Here is a 15,198-nt window from a genome sequence, read left to right as displayed (position 1 = left end):
AGTAGGGATTGAACCCAGGGGTGCTCTAGATATCTCCCCAGCCTTTTTTATTTTTCATTTTGAGACATAGTTTTGCTAAATTGCTGAGGCTGGCCTTGAACTTTCAATCTTCCTACCTTAGCCTCTCAAATAGCTAGGATTACAGGTGTGCACCACTGCACCTGTCTTGACTTGAAATGTTTAAAAAACTAATCAGAAAAAGCCCAGAAGGAAGTCCTGGATGTATTTGTTGAAAGAATAAGGAAGAAGAGGGAAAAGTCTAATTTTTCCCAGGGTCTTCTTTCCCTCTGTCTTCTAAGAAATAGTAGGCCAACCCTCTGTCCTCAGACAAGTGACCTTTGGCCCAGCTTTCTGCCTCAGATTGCCTTCACCTCTCCTCACCCACCAGCCCTTCTGCCTTGGCTCCACATCTGCCCCTCTGGCATCCTCCAGGGTCTGCCAGCACCCATCTTCCCTGGTCCTGTCTTCCTTGATCCTCATCTCACTCCTGAACTGAGGCACCGCAGAACCCCCTCTTCTGGAGGACCACAGAGCCCATCCAGCAGCTAGACTCTTCAGATTATAAATCCCCCGGACTTTCCCACTCACACCTTCGAGTGTTGTGCGTGTCATCCCGCACCCCTCCCCTTCCAGCCCTCTCCAAAGCTCCTCAAGACGCAGCAGCAAGGTGGGAGCCCATGTGAATCTGCCCCGGGGTCTTGCTTTGCTGGGCCTCTTTCGAATTCCCCTTCTTTTTTTTTTTTTTTTTAAGAGAGAGAGAGAGAGAGAGAGAGAGAGAGAATTTTAATATTTATTTTTTTTAGTATTTGGCGGACACAACATCTTTGTTTGTAATGTGGTGCTGAGGATCGAACCCGGGCCGCACGCACGCCAGGCCAGCGTGCTACCGCTTGAGCCACATCCCCAGCCCTCAAATTCCCCTTCTTTCTTCTTAATCCCACACTCATCTCAACCTGAGCAATCCATTTCACTTATGGTTTGTCCTCTCCCTTCTTGGCATCTGCATTTTTCAATTGTTCTCCGATTGGTAAGAGCACTTGAGGGTAAAGGAGGTAAGAGAGCTTTATATGAGAGGGGAGAGAGGAGTGTGGCACTTTTCCAAAGGCTGTCTCCTACACCAGCAGAGGCTCAGACAGGAAGAAATGTAACAGTTGAGAACATAAGGAGGGGGCCGTAAAACTGAGCATATTTTAACTGTGATAAACAAGGTCAAGATACTCTGACCCAGTCATCCCTCACCTGAAAATCTCTCTTAAATATTCCAAGATATAGAAACCGCTCTCTGTATGGCCCTGTGGCCTCGCAGCATTAGTTACTGATGTGGGAAAAAAGAGGCTGGGCCCCCAAGGAATTTTCAGGAAGCAGGTTTATTGACTGCAGAGTCCAGAGAGGCTATCACCTTAAACATTCTCTGGACCAAGGATTTGGAAAGTCTTTGAACTTTATACCCAGTGGTAGGAGGGGCTCGAAGATTTACATTTTTGTAGGAGTCTACATGACTGTATTATATTTTTTTTCTTGAGTTCACAGAAAGTGCTTTTTGTCCCACTTTTTAGATTAGTCAGAGGTTTTACAACAAAAGCAGAAGTGATATCATCGAATCTGTGGCCAAACTTAGTTTTTGCAAGCAGAATAACTTAGTCCTCACAAGAAATAGGAAGTCCTGTCCCACACTGAATTTTTTTTGGTAGAAATTTTTGCTAATGTTCTATTATAAAGCTTTCCAACAAGAAGAGGAATTTATATGTTACAAATATCATGGGGGTTTCTGCTTAATTAAGGTAAGGTTCTTCTGGGTATGTAGGGTCTCTGGTCTGCTTCATTGTAACTGCAATAAGTTGTAAATAGCTTAAATATTCAATAGCTTAAATGTATTAAGGTGCATCCTTTAAAAGGATTAGTATGTTATTGAACACAATTAGTATGAAGATTACCGTACAGAAAATGCCCCTAATAATAGCCGGGAGAAGTCAGAGCAGTAAAACAGGCATCCACTGAGATTGTAATTATGTATGTAAAAAATAATGGAAGGAAATCTCCCCTGAGTCTAACAGAATTGTTAGCCTGGTGGCATTACAGATGGTTCTTGCTCTTTTTTATATTTCCCAAGGTATCTGCAATATGGTCAGCTTTCATTTATACTCAGAGAGCAATTCCCTTAAGATGAAGAGGTGTGATGGGGCTTGGGGTGTACCTCATACTTACCTAGCATGTGCAAAATCTAGGTTCCATCCCCCAGGAAAAGTGTGCATATTTGCAGAGAAAATAACTGGAGACAGGGCCGCCCTCTTTGCCAGGCAAGCCCCCCCTTCTTGTGGGTGATCACTGCCTGGAGACTTTCCTTAGCTGCCTCACCTCCCAGCCTGCCTAATTGGCTCCATGCTCCAGGTGCATCAGAAGATTGGGAATATGGACCTAGAGCACAGCCCGATGACCGACAGTCTGGTGAGTTTTAGGACCTAGAGCTGAGGCAAGGATTTGGGGGGCGGGGGGCAGGGGGCAGGGGGTCATCAAGATGTTGCAATGCCTGCATGCTCCTCCACATTTTTGAAAATATGTGAATATTTGAAAGTTTGTTTACACAAATTTTTAAATTTAATAGAGCCAGACATGGGGTGGCACACTTGTTTAATCCCAGCAGCTCAGGAGGCTGAGGCAGGAGGATCAAGAGTTCAAAGTTAGCCTCAGCAATTTAGTGAGGTTGTACATAACCTAATGAGACCATGTCTCGAAATAAAAAAATTAAAAGGTATGAGGGTGTGGCTCAGTGGTTAAGTGCCCCTGGGTTCAATCCCTGGTATAATAATAATAATAGACTTTCTAAACAAAGTTTGACATTCACAGAAAATTTGAATGGAAAGTAGTTTCTCCATATAACCACAATCCCCAGGACACAACCTCCCTGAGGATTCCACACCTCAGTTGTTACAATCCATGAACCTGCATTGACACACTGTTACCACTCAGCATCCCTGGTTGACACTAGGTTCATTCTGGGGTTGCACATTCTGTGGGTTTGGACACATATGACCTGCATCTCCCATTGTACCTGTAGAATAGTTTCACTGGCCTAAAACTCCTCTGGGCTCTATGTGTTCATGTCTCCCTACCCTTAACCTCTGGCTACCACTGATCTTTTTACTGTCTTTGTAGTTGTACTTTTTCATTTTTTAATTTTAATTTTTTTAGTTTTTAAAAAAATTTTTAATTTGTTCTAATTAGTTATATATGACAGAAGAATGCATTTTTGACACATTGACACAGCGGAGCACTTCTCATTCTTCTGGCTATACATGGTGCAGAGTCACTCCAGAAATGTAATCATACATGTATATAGGGTAATAATGCCTGTCTCATTCTACCATCCTTCCTGTCTCCATAGCCCTTCTTCTCCCTGATAGATCCAACCTGATCTTTTCTTAAAATTGGGCATCTTGCCACAAAACCATGAAAAGATAATTTCGGCTTTACTATAAATTACTGCAAATTCTGAACCTGCTTGGAATGCCTGCCCGTGCCCTGAACTCACCCATGTCCGGTTTTCCCTGACCAGATAACAACCTTTTCCTAAACCTTAGTGACGCCTCATAAATTCTGGCCTTCCCTGGCCGAATAACGACCCTCTCTGAGTCTCTAAGATCTCCATAAATTCTGATGCCGGGGCCAGCAAAAATGTAAACTTGTGTTATGCTCCTCAGAGTGTTGTTATCTGTAACCCCCCTTTGTGTAACTTTTTGGGCTATAAAACTGGGCCGCAAAGAAGCCTCGCGGCTGTTTTTGGCTCCCACGATTTTAATGGGCAAGGCAGCCCGGACGGTCGAAATAATAAGCTTGCTTTAATTTGATTTTAATTGGAGTCAGTGGTCTTTTCTTGCGTCCTGGTCTAACATCCCCTCACTCCCCTCTACACAATCCATTGGTTCCTTCATTCTTCCCTATACCCTCCCCTCCATAGATCAGCATCTGCTTATCAGGGAAAACATTTGGGCTTTGTTTTTTTGGGACTGGCTTATTTTACTTAGCATGATATTCTCTAGTTCCATCCATTTACCTACAAATGCCATAATTTGATTCTTCTTTAAGGCTGAGTAATATTCCATTGTGTATATATCTACCACATTTTCTTTATTCATTCATCTGTTGACAGACATCTAGGTTGGTTCCATAGTTTAGCTATTGTGAATTAAGCTGCCAAAAACGCTGATGTGGCTGTGTCACTGTAGTATGCTGTCTTTAAATCCTTTAGCTATAAACCGGTGAGTGGGATGACTGGGTCAAATGGTGGTCCCATTCCAAGTTTTCTGAGTAATCTCCATATTGCTTTCCATAGTGATTGCACCAGTTTTTAATCCCACTAGCAATGTATGAGTGTACCCTTTCCCCTCCACATCCTCACCAACACTTATTATTACTTATAATCTTGATAATTGCCATTCTAACTGGAGTGAGGTGAAATCTCAGTGCTTTTCTCTAATTGCTAGAGATAATGAACATTTTTTCATGTTGGTTGATTGACTGCATTTCTTCTTCTGTAAAATGTCTGTTCAGTTCCTCAGCCCATTTATTGATTTGTAGTTTTACTTTTTCTAGAATGTCATAGAATTGGGATCATACAATATATAGCTTTTTCAGATGGGCTTTCCTCACTTAGTAACATGAATTTGAATTTCTCTTCTTGTCTTTTCATGGTTTGGTAGCTTACTTCTTTTTAGTGTTTAGTAATATTCAATTGGTTGAGTATACCATAGTTTATTTATCCACTCACTTACTTGGGGCATCTTAATTGCTTCAAAGCTTTGGCAACTATGAATAAAGCTATTAAAAACAGCCCTGTGTAGAGTTTTTTGGAGGTGGATATCAGTTTTCAGCTTCTTTGGTAAATACCAAGGAGCAGAATAGCTGGATCTTGTAGTAAGAGTATGTTTAGTTTTGTTAGAAACTACCAAACTCTCTTCCAAAGTGATTGTACTATTTTGTCCTCCCACCACTGATGAGTGAGAGTTCTTGTTTCTCCGTCTACTCACCAACATTTGATGGTGTCAGTGTTCTGGATTTTGGCCATTCAAATTGGTATGTTTTAATTTGCATTTCTTTGATGACATGTGAAGTGGATCATCTTTTCATATGCTTGTTAATCTTCTGTTTATCTTCTTTGATGAGACATCTGTTAAGGTCTTAGGTCCAATTTTTAATGGAGTTATTTGTTTTCTTAACCACTGAGTTTTAAGAGTTTTTTGTGTATTTTGATCAACAGTTCTTTATTAGACATGTCTTTTACAAATATTTTCTTCCAGTCTGTGACTTGTCACTTCATTGTCTTAACAGTGTCTTTGGCAGAGCAGAAATTTTTAATTTTAATGAAGTTCAACTTTCCTCCTTTCATGGATTCTGCCTTTGGTATCATATTTAAAAAGTCATCACCAGGACCAAGGTCAGGTTTTCTCCTGTGTTATTCTTTAAGGGTTTTACAGATTTGCATTTTACATTTAAGATTGTGATTCACTTGGAGTTAATTTTTGTGACATCTGGAGTTCTTAACTCAAGAGTTGTGTACACTGAACCTTCAGCAATTCATCAATGGTAGGTTAGGTTTTTCAACTGGTTCATGTGGAAGTTTCTGCTCCTGGGTTATGATTATCTGCATCTGCTTGTACCCTCCCCAACTGAGGAGGGTGCCCTGTGACTTTGATTCTCTGACAGGTCTAAGAAAAGTCTACTTTTCAGGTTTTTACTTATGAGGATATAGTGGTAGTTTCTGAGCTCCTTAAGTGTTGGACCATAAACTGGAAGGCTAAGGGTTAATTTTGATTTATTTTTATCAAAAAAAGTAAAACAAGCCCTCCAATAATTCCCTGTCTCTGTGTGTCTGTCTGTCTGTCTGTCTCTCTCATTCTCTCTCTCTCACACACAGCTTGTGGGAGGCCGGCATTTGAAGGTCCACTGCGCAGCCAGGTGTGGCTGAGCCCCTGTGAAAAGAGCACAGGCTTGAGTCCCCTGCCCCTGCCTTTTGGCTGTCTTTGGATTTGGTACCAGTATGTGTTTGATTTTTATTTTCAACTGAACTTAAGAACTCTGGGGCTTATGAAGAATATTTGAAAATGAGAGTAACAAAGCAGTGTCACCTGTTGGAGTTGTACCGAGGACCTGCCCCTCCGCGGAGTGGGGTGTGTCATTCAGAGTGGGCTCCACGGCTGCCCGGATTGTTCATGGGCACCTGGCGGCGACGAGGAGGGGGATGGAACCATGAAGACTTACTCTGGGGGGCGCCGGGTGCTGCGGGCAAGTCCTCGCTCTAACTGCAGGATTCCCGTCCACACGGAGGTCACTCACCTGCAGTCTGGGCCCGCTCTGGGCTTCCCTGTTTTCATTGTGCTGCACCAGGGGGCCGAGCGGCCTCAAGGGCAGTCCTGCGGTGGCCGAGCAGAGTGCGCCCTCTCTGGTCGCCCGTGTCCCGCTGCTCCCTATTCTTCGCACAGGTCTGTTTGGCCTGCTTTCCAGTGTCTCCGGGCTCAGTGAGGGACTCCACTTGAAAGCCCAGGCCATCTGTTGGTAGTGCCCTTCTGTAGTTCAAGAGGAGAAGCTCTGTGTGTCCTGGTCCTCACTGGGGCCCCGGTGCTGTCCCTGGCCTTCCTCCTCCTCCTCCCCTTCCTCCTCCCCCTCCTCCTCCCCCTGGCCTTCTTCCTTCTCCCCCTCCTCCTCCCCCTGGCCTTCTTCCTCCTCTTCCTCCCCCTCCTCCCCCCTGGCCTTCTCCCTCCTCCTCCTCTCCCTCCTCCTCCCCCCCCCCCTGCCTTCTTCCTCCCTCCTCCTCCCCCTGGCCTTCTTCCACCTCCTCCTCCCCCTTTCCCCCCCCCCCGCCTTCTTCCTCCTCCTCCTCTCCCTCCTCCCCCCCTTCTTCCTCCTCTTCCTCCCCCTCCTCCTCCCCCTGGCCTTCTTCTTCCTCTTCTCTATCACCCACCTCCGTTGCTGTGGCCTGTCTTAACTCTACTCCTTCACTTCCTGCCAGTTCTCCACCTTAACTTTCTCACCCCTCCCACCCGGAATCTTGCTTCCCACCAAGTTCTCTGCCCCCCCCCCCCCCCTATCCTGGCCTCACGATTGGCCTTCACCATTTTTAGTTTCCCCCTCACCCAACTTGTCCAGTACTGATTTGGGGGGTCAGTTAAATTCTTGAGTCAATCTTTTTGTCACACTTTTAACAATTTAAATAGCAATATGCTGCATACTATTTCTAAAATTTTCAAACCATCTACAAGTATACAAGAATTAAAGTCACAGGGCAAGTCACAGCCCCCATTTCCCTCACTCACCCTAAGGATTGCTAATCCCAGCGGCATGTATCTTTCAGAACTTTTATTTTTCATCCTGGAGATTGAACCCAGGGGCACTTTTCCCCTGAGCTACATCTTCTAGTCCTTTTAATTTTTTTTTTTTTTTTTTTATTTTGAGGCAGAGTCTCACTACGCTGCCCAGGCTGGCCTTGAACTTGTGATCCTTCCACCTCAGCTCCTGAGATGCTGGAATGACAGGCGGGCACCACCCCACCTGGCCCTTTCAGATCTTCTTTAGGTTATTATTTTCATAGGTATTACATAATTTGGGGTTATTGTTTTCTATTTTTGACAAAGCCATGACTGTTACTTTGTAACCTGTGTTTGTTTTCTCTTATTCCTTTTCTCATTTATTTTTAGCATAAATACTTAGAGATTTTATAAGGCAGTACTACTGACCTGCCCTATCTTTCAATGGCTGTGTAATATTCTGTAGGTTGAAAATGGCATAATTTATTTAATTCATCCTTAATGCTAAATGTTTCAGTGGCACTTTGATGATACACATTTGAATATTTTTGTGCACATACCTTAGTGATCATTTGCAAGTATTTCTACAGAATAGAGCCTTATAAATAAATTTATAAAAGTCAAATTGTTTTTCATACTGAAGCCATTGACAGGAGAGAGACCAATAGCATTAGTCTCTCTACCACACTCTTGAGTAGAGCTTCAAATTAAATTGTGGGTAAAAGCAAAGCAAAGTGCACACATACACACACACACACACACTGTTTGGAATGATTCCCCGTAAGGTGAAAAGTCATCTGTAGGAGAAAGCGTATGCTTTTGAGGAGAATTGTCAAAGTTTAAATTTCTGCTTTACTGTTCCCTCAAATCGTGACATTGGGGAAATGATTTAACCACCATGGGTCTCAATTTCCTGTAAAACATGGCAATAATGTATCTACCTTATAGGGTGCTACAGTACTTAGCTCAGGACACAGAAGTTCACCTGGCTCTCAGCAGAAGTGTTTTATGTGTATAAATGCGTAGGAAATAAATCTGGAGGAATCTACACCAAATGGTTACACAGGGTTAGCTCTGGAAAGAGGAGGGGATCCAAAGGATATGAACTCTTTTACTATTACATTAGATTCTTCTGTAATGTTAGGATATTTTAAAACAATAAGCATATGTCACTTCTATGATTTTTTTTAATAATAATTTTTGAAACCAGGAAGAAGAATGAAGTTACCTTCCCAGAAGCAGGCTCTGATGGGGAACTAGGGAGCATGGACATAGCTCCTGGGTGTTCTTGACTGCAGGCAGAACCTACAGGCGGGGTAGTGGGACTGCAGGAGCAACTTTGAGTGCCCATGTGACCTGGCGGAAGGAAGGGACCCCTTGCCTCTCCTCCTTGCCGCTCTGCCCAGGCAGCTCACAACTGCTGCTGAATCAGAACCATTCCTGGCCACCCTGGCCACCTTTCTGGGTCATGGTTTGCCATGCCCTTTATGCACTAGGCAGTGGCTGACTCAGCTCCTGCTGCCAGATGGCTTCCCCAGCCTCTGTTCCACCTGGTAGACTGCAAGCACGTGGCACAGGATGACTGCTGTCCTAACGCAGTGCTGGGCTTTTGGTTGATGATCAGTGCAACTTGTGGGTCACTGACGTTCATTTTTCTTTCTTTCCTTTCCTAAGGGGCAGGAGTGGAGAGTCAGAGTGATCAAGAGAAGACTCTTGTGGGGTCAAGGGTATCATGATTAATAACAATAGTAGTTTCCCCTTAGTGAGCAGCCCTATCTGCTAGCCTTTGTGAGAGTGTTTTAAAGTGCATAAGATACTTTATCTCTGATCCTTGTAAGGACCTGAAGGTGGGTATTGTTATCCCCTTTTACAGAGAGATTCAACTGGAGCTTATAACCTGTGAGGCTGTGATTGGAACCCTGTTCCAAATCCTGTCCTCAGAGGGGCAGTGTGAGAGGACTGTGGTGTGGAAGACAGATTGATGACACTTGGGGAGGATTCAGTGACACTGAGGGGCACAGATGGTGCCACCTGGGGGAAGACAGGAAGTGTTGGCTACAAACTTCTCCAGGCCTTTTGGGTACCAACAAGGAAGAAGCCTTGGTCCCCAGGATTTGCATTAATCCCTAATGCCCCATTTTTTTTCTTTCTGTTTTTTTTAAAGGCAATTGAGAAATTTGAATTGGAGAAGAAGGCTTTAAGAGAGAAAAGCCACAGTCACGTCAGCGCAGGAGACAGAGGCAAAAATCCCTTCTCATAGCCTTGATTGGGTTGTCGTGGATTTGATTTTTTTTAGTTGGATATTTTAAGCTTTGGTTTGCTTTTCTACATGCTGGGGACTGAACCCAAGGCCTTGCTAGAAGCAAGCACTGCACCACCCTGCCCCAGCCCCACCCCTGAGTTTTCGGTTTTGGAAACATAATTGGGTAGGAATTCAGAGTTGTAGGTGAGGAGACTCAAATCTGACTTCCTCATGTTGGGCAAGGACAGAGGGAAGAGGGTACCATTTAGGGACCAGCTAACTATGTGACACAGGACTCTAGGTGCTTTCCCTCTGGGTCCTTTTAAAAACATTTTGTGGAAGAGGAAACAGGGCTAGGGAGAGAGGAGCAACTTGCCTAAGGCCACATAGTTGTCCCCTCTTTGGTCTAATCTGATAGGGAGGGGGATCTTGGTTGTTCAGACCCATGGGACCTAGTGAGATCAGCAGGATGAGCGTCATTGGGCAGCGCAGGTTGAGTGACGAGTCCCAGTTAGGTTGATCACCCAGTAGTGCACACCACCTGTGGCTGCTCATTTCTCATCTCTTTTCCTCCACTCTGCAGTCAAGAAACAGCAAAGAACACCGTATATATGCCAAGGCTCCGAATTCAAGAGTGCCAAGTCTTCCTTTGTGAAAAAGGTAAGGGACTGATTGCTGTGCCTGTTTTGGATTGGTTTCTATTAGGCAAGAAATAGGTTTTACTCCGGGAGAGGGGAATTTGGTGACTGGGTGGAGATTGAATGGAAAAAAAAAAAGTTCTCTTTTTCAAAGAAGATCTTAAAATTTTGACAACTTTGGAATTTCTCATGACACCCTCAAAAGGGCAGAGATGACCCAACCCCCAAGGAGGGGCATTGCAGAGCCGTGTGTGCTATTTTTAGAACTGAGAATGTATTTCTCCTTAGAAACAAGGCCTTTGGGTCTTGCTGAGGTGCCACAGGGCCTTCCTGGACTGTCCACACAGCAGGTTCCTGAGGGGCTGCTCCGACTCTCAGGAGAGGCTAGTTATGGAGATCATTGCTGATGCCCCTGGAAATGGGATTCAGGATTAAAGTTAGGTGATGTGTCCAGGGTCCTGCAGCTCATCCATGGAAGGGCTCTGTTTCCCGCCTAGTCCTCTGACCTGCATTCAGGCCCCCTCTACTGGCCCTCGGCAGCAATCTGGCTCCGTCTCACAGCTACCCACTTAAGAATCTCCCTGCGGACTAGAGGTTCCATCCCCAGCACCACAAAAAAAAAAAAAAAAAAAAAAAAGATTTTTCTCTGCTTGTTCTTTAAACTACCCAAGAGATAAGCATTCAAAGCTTTAAGTGCTTGGGCTGGAATAAAAGAGAATAAAATCATAGCATTTGTAGGTAAATGGATGGCGCTAGAGAAGATAATGCTAAGTGAAGTTAGCCAATCTCTAAAAAGCAAATGCCAAACGTTTTCTCTGATATAAGGAGGCTGATTTATAGTGGGGTATGGAGAGGGAGCACAGGAGGAATAGACAAACTCTAAATAGGGCAGAGGGGTGGGAGGGGCAGGGAGGAGGCAGGGGGTCAGCAAGGATGGTGGAATGTGATGGACATCATTATCCAAAGTACATGTATGAAGACACAAATTAGTATGAACATACTTTATATAAAACCAGAGATATGAAAAATTGTGCTGTATATGTGTAATAAGAATTGTAATGCATTCTGCTGTCATTTGTTTTTAAAAGATCAATTTAAAAAGAACCCCTAACTTGAAATTACTTTTTTCCACATATAAATTGTATTTAAATACTTAGCTGTGTTATGTGATCACTGTGATCTGTCCATTGCTTTTATTTTTGCTATTTCATCTCATATCACAATTTCCTTCCTCTGATCACACTAATACCCTTGAAGATGCTCTGTATGTGGGAACCAGAATGTTACCTAAGTCTAACCATAGGTGTGTATCTTGCATTTGACTTCATTAAATTTAATTGCATTTACACAGAAAATTGGTATGATGCATAGTTTAAACATGAAGAAAAAAGATCATTTTGGAATTCTCTCAAGTGTTGCTGTGGTAGAAGAAGAGTCAGGCAGATGCTCTTTTTATACCACTATTTAGGTTTAATCTAAGCAAGTGAAATTTACCTTTATTGTGAATGTTAAAGCTTAATGTAAAGTCTTTGTTGATCTATTTGTATGCACATGTAATTTTTTTCTTATAATCTTTGGCTATTCTATGTTTTTTGCTGTTTTGTATTAAAGTAATCACATTTGGGCTGGGGATGTGGCTCAAGTGGTAGCGCACTTGCCTGGCATGTGTGCGGCCCGGGTTCGATCCTCAGCACCACATACAAACAAAGATGTTGTCTCTGCCGAAAACTAAAATGTAAATAAAATATTTAAAAAAAAAATAAAATAAAAATAAAGTAATCACATTTTTAAAAAATATATAAATAAATAAATGCTTGGGCTGGGGTTATGGCTCAGTGGTAGAACACTTGCCGTGCATGTGTTAGGCACTGCTTTTGATTCTCAGCTCTGCATATGAATAAAATAAAGATCCATCAACAACTAAAAAAAAAAAATAAGCTTTAAATGATGGACAGTGTGAAACACTATGCTATTTTCTTAGTTGTCAATGGACCTTTATTATTATTATTATTTTAATTTATAGGTGGTACTTAGAATTGAACCCAGTGCCTCACACATGCTAGGCAAGTGCTGTACCACTGAGCCACAGCCTCAGTCCACTATTTTTATATATTTTAGACCAGAAAATTCCAAAACAGCAAGAAGACTCATGGTTGAGGCTGCATTGAAATTGTGCTACTCACCATTGGTGGTGGCTGAGCAGGTATAAGTGTCCTGCCCAAGGTGGCCCAGCTAGTAAATGGCAGAGCTGTCATCTGACTCAGGGTTGATGCAGCAGATCTTCAAGCTGCTCTCCCACTGCCAGTACCACAGCTCAGTTAGAAAGTAGTTCCATTACTGGGCACAGTGGCACAGGCCTGTGATCCCAGCAGCTCGGCAGGCTGAGGATAGGCAGGAGGATCACAAGTTTGAGGCCAGCTACAGAAAATTAGTGAGGCTCTAACCAATTTAGTGAGACTGAGACCCTGTCTCAAAATAAAAAATCAAAAAACGGTCTGGGGATGTGACTCAGTGGAAAAGTGTCCCTGGGTTCAATCCCCAGTACCAAAAAGGGGGAAAATATGTAGTTTAGTCTTACAGAAAGTTTCCAGTGGGTGCCTTTGGGTGAGGAGAATCAACTCCCTCTTTCTACTTTTCTGTGTTTTTACATTTTTATAATCATTACGTTTTCATTTTGTTCAAAAATGTTAGTGGTAGTACAGCACCTGCCTAGCATGTGTGAGACGCTGGGTTCAATTCTAAGCACCACGTATAAATAAATACAATAAAGGTCCATCAACAACTAAAAAAAAATATTAAAAAAAATCGATTGAATGGTATATATTAAATACTATAAAGATGGTCACAGCCTTTGATTCAATATTACCATTTTAAGGAATTTATGCAAAATAAGTGACCCAAGGGGGAATAGAACCACATGCTCCAAGATATTAATGACAGCAGTGTTTATTGGAAGTAGTTGGTGAGTAAATTAAATTGTAGTGTTTTATTTGTTGTTGTTGTCATTTTTTGTGTGTGAATTGAACCTTTACTGGTTTACTTTACTGCTTTACTGATGAGCCACATCCCCATCTCTTTTAATTTTTTTTTGAGACAGGGTCTCACTAAATTACTGAAGCTAGCCTTGAACTTGTGACACTCCTGATTCAACCTCCTGAATTGCTGGGATCACAGGCATGAACCACTGTGCCTGGTTAAATTATAGCATTAAAAATTTTTTTTTTAGTTGTAGATGAACATAATACCTTTATTTTATTTTTATGTGGTGCTGAGGATCGAACCCAGTGCCTTCCACATGTGAGGCGAGCACTCCACCAAGGAGCTACAGCCCCAGCCCTAAATTATAGCATTTTAACTGATAATTTTGGGGACAATGCAACTAGATTAAAAAAAAACTAAAGTAAAGTAGATAAAGCAGGATGTAAAAGTGTGTGTGTGATGATTAAAGGTACATATATGTATTTGGATACATTTGCTCAAAGCTTTAAAGGAGAATAGAAATCATATGAATAGGTAAGGGGTTTGGTAAAGGGTACTGGGTCTTGAACACCCTCTCATTTTCTGTGTCTATACTGTCTTCATAATAAAAAGAGGAAGATATTCTATTATTTTAAACTGTCAAAACAGTGGTCTCCATTTTCACATTCCATTCTTTTGCTTCAGAAAACAGCAGAAAAGAATCTTCTGGCCGAGCTATACCAGCCTCCCAAATTTAACGACTCTGGGCCCAACAAGCTTCCCAATGGAGTGGACTTCTGCGACATGGTGGGCAACGTGATTCGGGCAGAGAAAAACACCTTGAGTGGCAAGGTAAGGAAAGAGAGCTGGCAGCTCACCCAGCCAAGGGCCAACTCTGGCCTATGGGAGGGGTGGCAGGGGGTGGGCAGGCACAGTTGTCCCCCTTTCACAGCCTAGGAGGGACTGAGGATTCTGCTCAGGGCCACATGCTCCAGGGGACTAAGCTGAGTGAGTAACCACAACTCAAGTTCACTCCAAAACCTCGATGCCTGGTCTCCAGGGGGTCTTGATGATCCTCTGATTGCCAAAACATCTGGAGCACGCGCCTTCATAGGTACATGTCTTTTTTATAATTCTGTACATGTTCCTCTGACAGCTACTCCATTGCATATCGGTGAGGTGAACTTTTTTCCTTAATCACACAATTAGCTATAATATTTTCTTCCTGCCCCCCCCTGGTGATTACAGTACCCTGAGAACTTGCTCAAGAGCCTGATGGTACCTCAGGAGGGGAGGATGCCAAGCCCAGGGGACCCACGTGCTCATGCTGATGGGAGAGAACTGGAAAGAGGCCAGCAGAGGAGGACACCAGGAAGTAGCCCCAGCAGCTATACAGCTGGGCCTCTTCCTCCATCACAATTGCTTAACTCCTGTGTCCCCAGAGCAGCTCTGGTCATTGTCCCCCCAGTTCTTAACTAGTTGCCCTGCCTTTCCTGGGACCCAGCATCTTGAACCATCTCTTCTACCTTTACTTCTCCACCTACCCTCCCCTTTCTCTCTTTCTCTTTCCCTCCTCTCCTCCTTCGCACTCTCCTTCCTGCCCTTCTTCCTGGCCTCTTCCTACTGCTTGGCTGTGGCCATGTCTGAATCAATCCCATCTAAGCGAGAGGAGAAATGAAGGTACACAGCCCGGTGGCAGACACCAAGGAAGCATCCAATAAATGTTGCATGTTATATTCTGACAGTGGCAGCTTCAGATCAAGGGCAGGGTTCAGACCGGTTACATAACAATGAAGCTAAATTTTCTGCTGCCCTGAGCTCATAGTTAATTTTTTTAATTTTAGAATTCCATGCCCTCCCTCCCTCCCTCCCTCCCTCCCTCCCTCCCTCCCTTCCTTCCTTCCTTCCTTCCCTCTCTCCTCCCTCCCTCCCTCCCTCCCTCCCCCTTTCTCTCTCTTTCTTTCTTTCTTTCCTCTTTCTTCCCTCCCTCCCTCCCTCCCTCCCTTCCTTCCTTCCCTCTCTCCCTCCCTCCCTCCCTTCCTTCCTTCCCTCTCTCCTCCCT

General features: G+C 43.6%; 1 protein-coding gene across 5 annotated transcripts in view; it reads left to right on the top strand.

The window, feature by feature from the left end:
• Fam227a (family with sequence similarity 227 member A) overlaps positions 1-15,198 on the top strand; it is a 54,075-nt gene that overhangs the window by 4,467 nt on the left and 34,410 nt on the right. For 2 of the 5 annotated variants that reach the window (XM_046429697.2, XM_046429699.2), the window contains exons 3-6: positions 2,363-2,445; positions 9,463-9,538; positions 10,124-10,200; positions 13,842-13,988. In XM_046429697.2, coding sequence (XP_046285653.1) covers positions 2,363-2,445; positions 9,463-9,538; positions 10,124-10,200; positions 13,842-13,988 — 383 coding nt within the window. Of the gene's footprint in view, positions 1-804; positions 1,782-2,362; positions 2,446-9,462; positions 9,539-10,123; positions 10,201-13,841; positions 13,989-15,198 lie in introns of those variants that run through there. The other 3 variants (XM_046429698.2, XM_058574335.1, XM_058574336.1) reach the window with 3 other exon arrangements.

Source organism: Marmota monax, unplaced genomic scaffold, assembly GCF_021218885.2.
Source record: "Marmota monax isolate L192 unplaced genomic scaffold, Marmota_monax_Labrador192_F-V1.1 WCK01_AAM20220418_F8-fsc00051, whole genome shotgun sequence".
NCBI lineage: Eukaryota > Metazoa > Chordata > Mammalia > Rodentia > Sciuridae > Marmota > Marmota monax.
The sequence above is the reverse complement of the archived record's forward strand: the minus strand, read 5'-3'. Positions and strand labels throughout refer to the sequence as shown.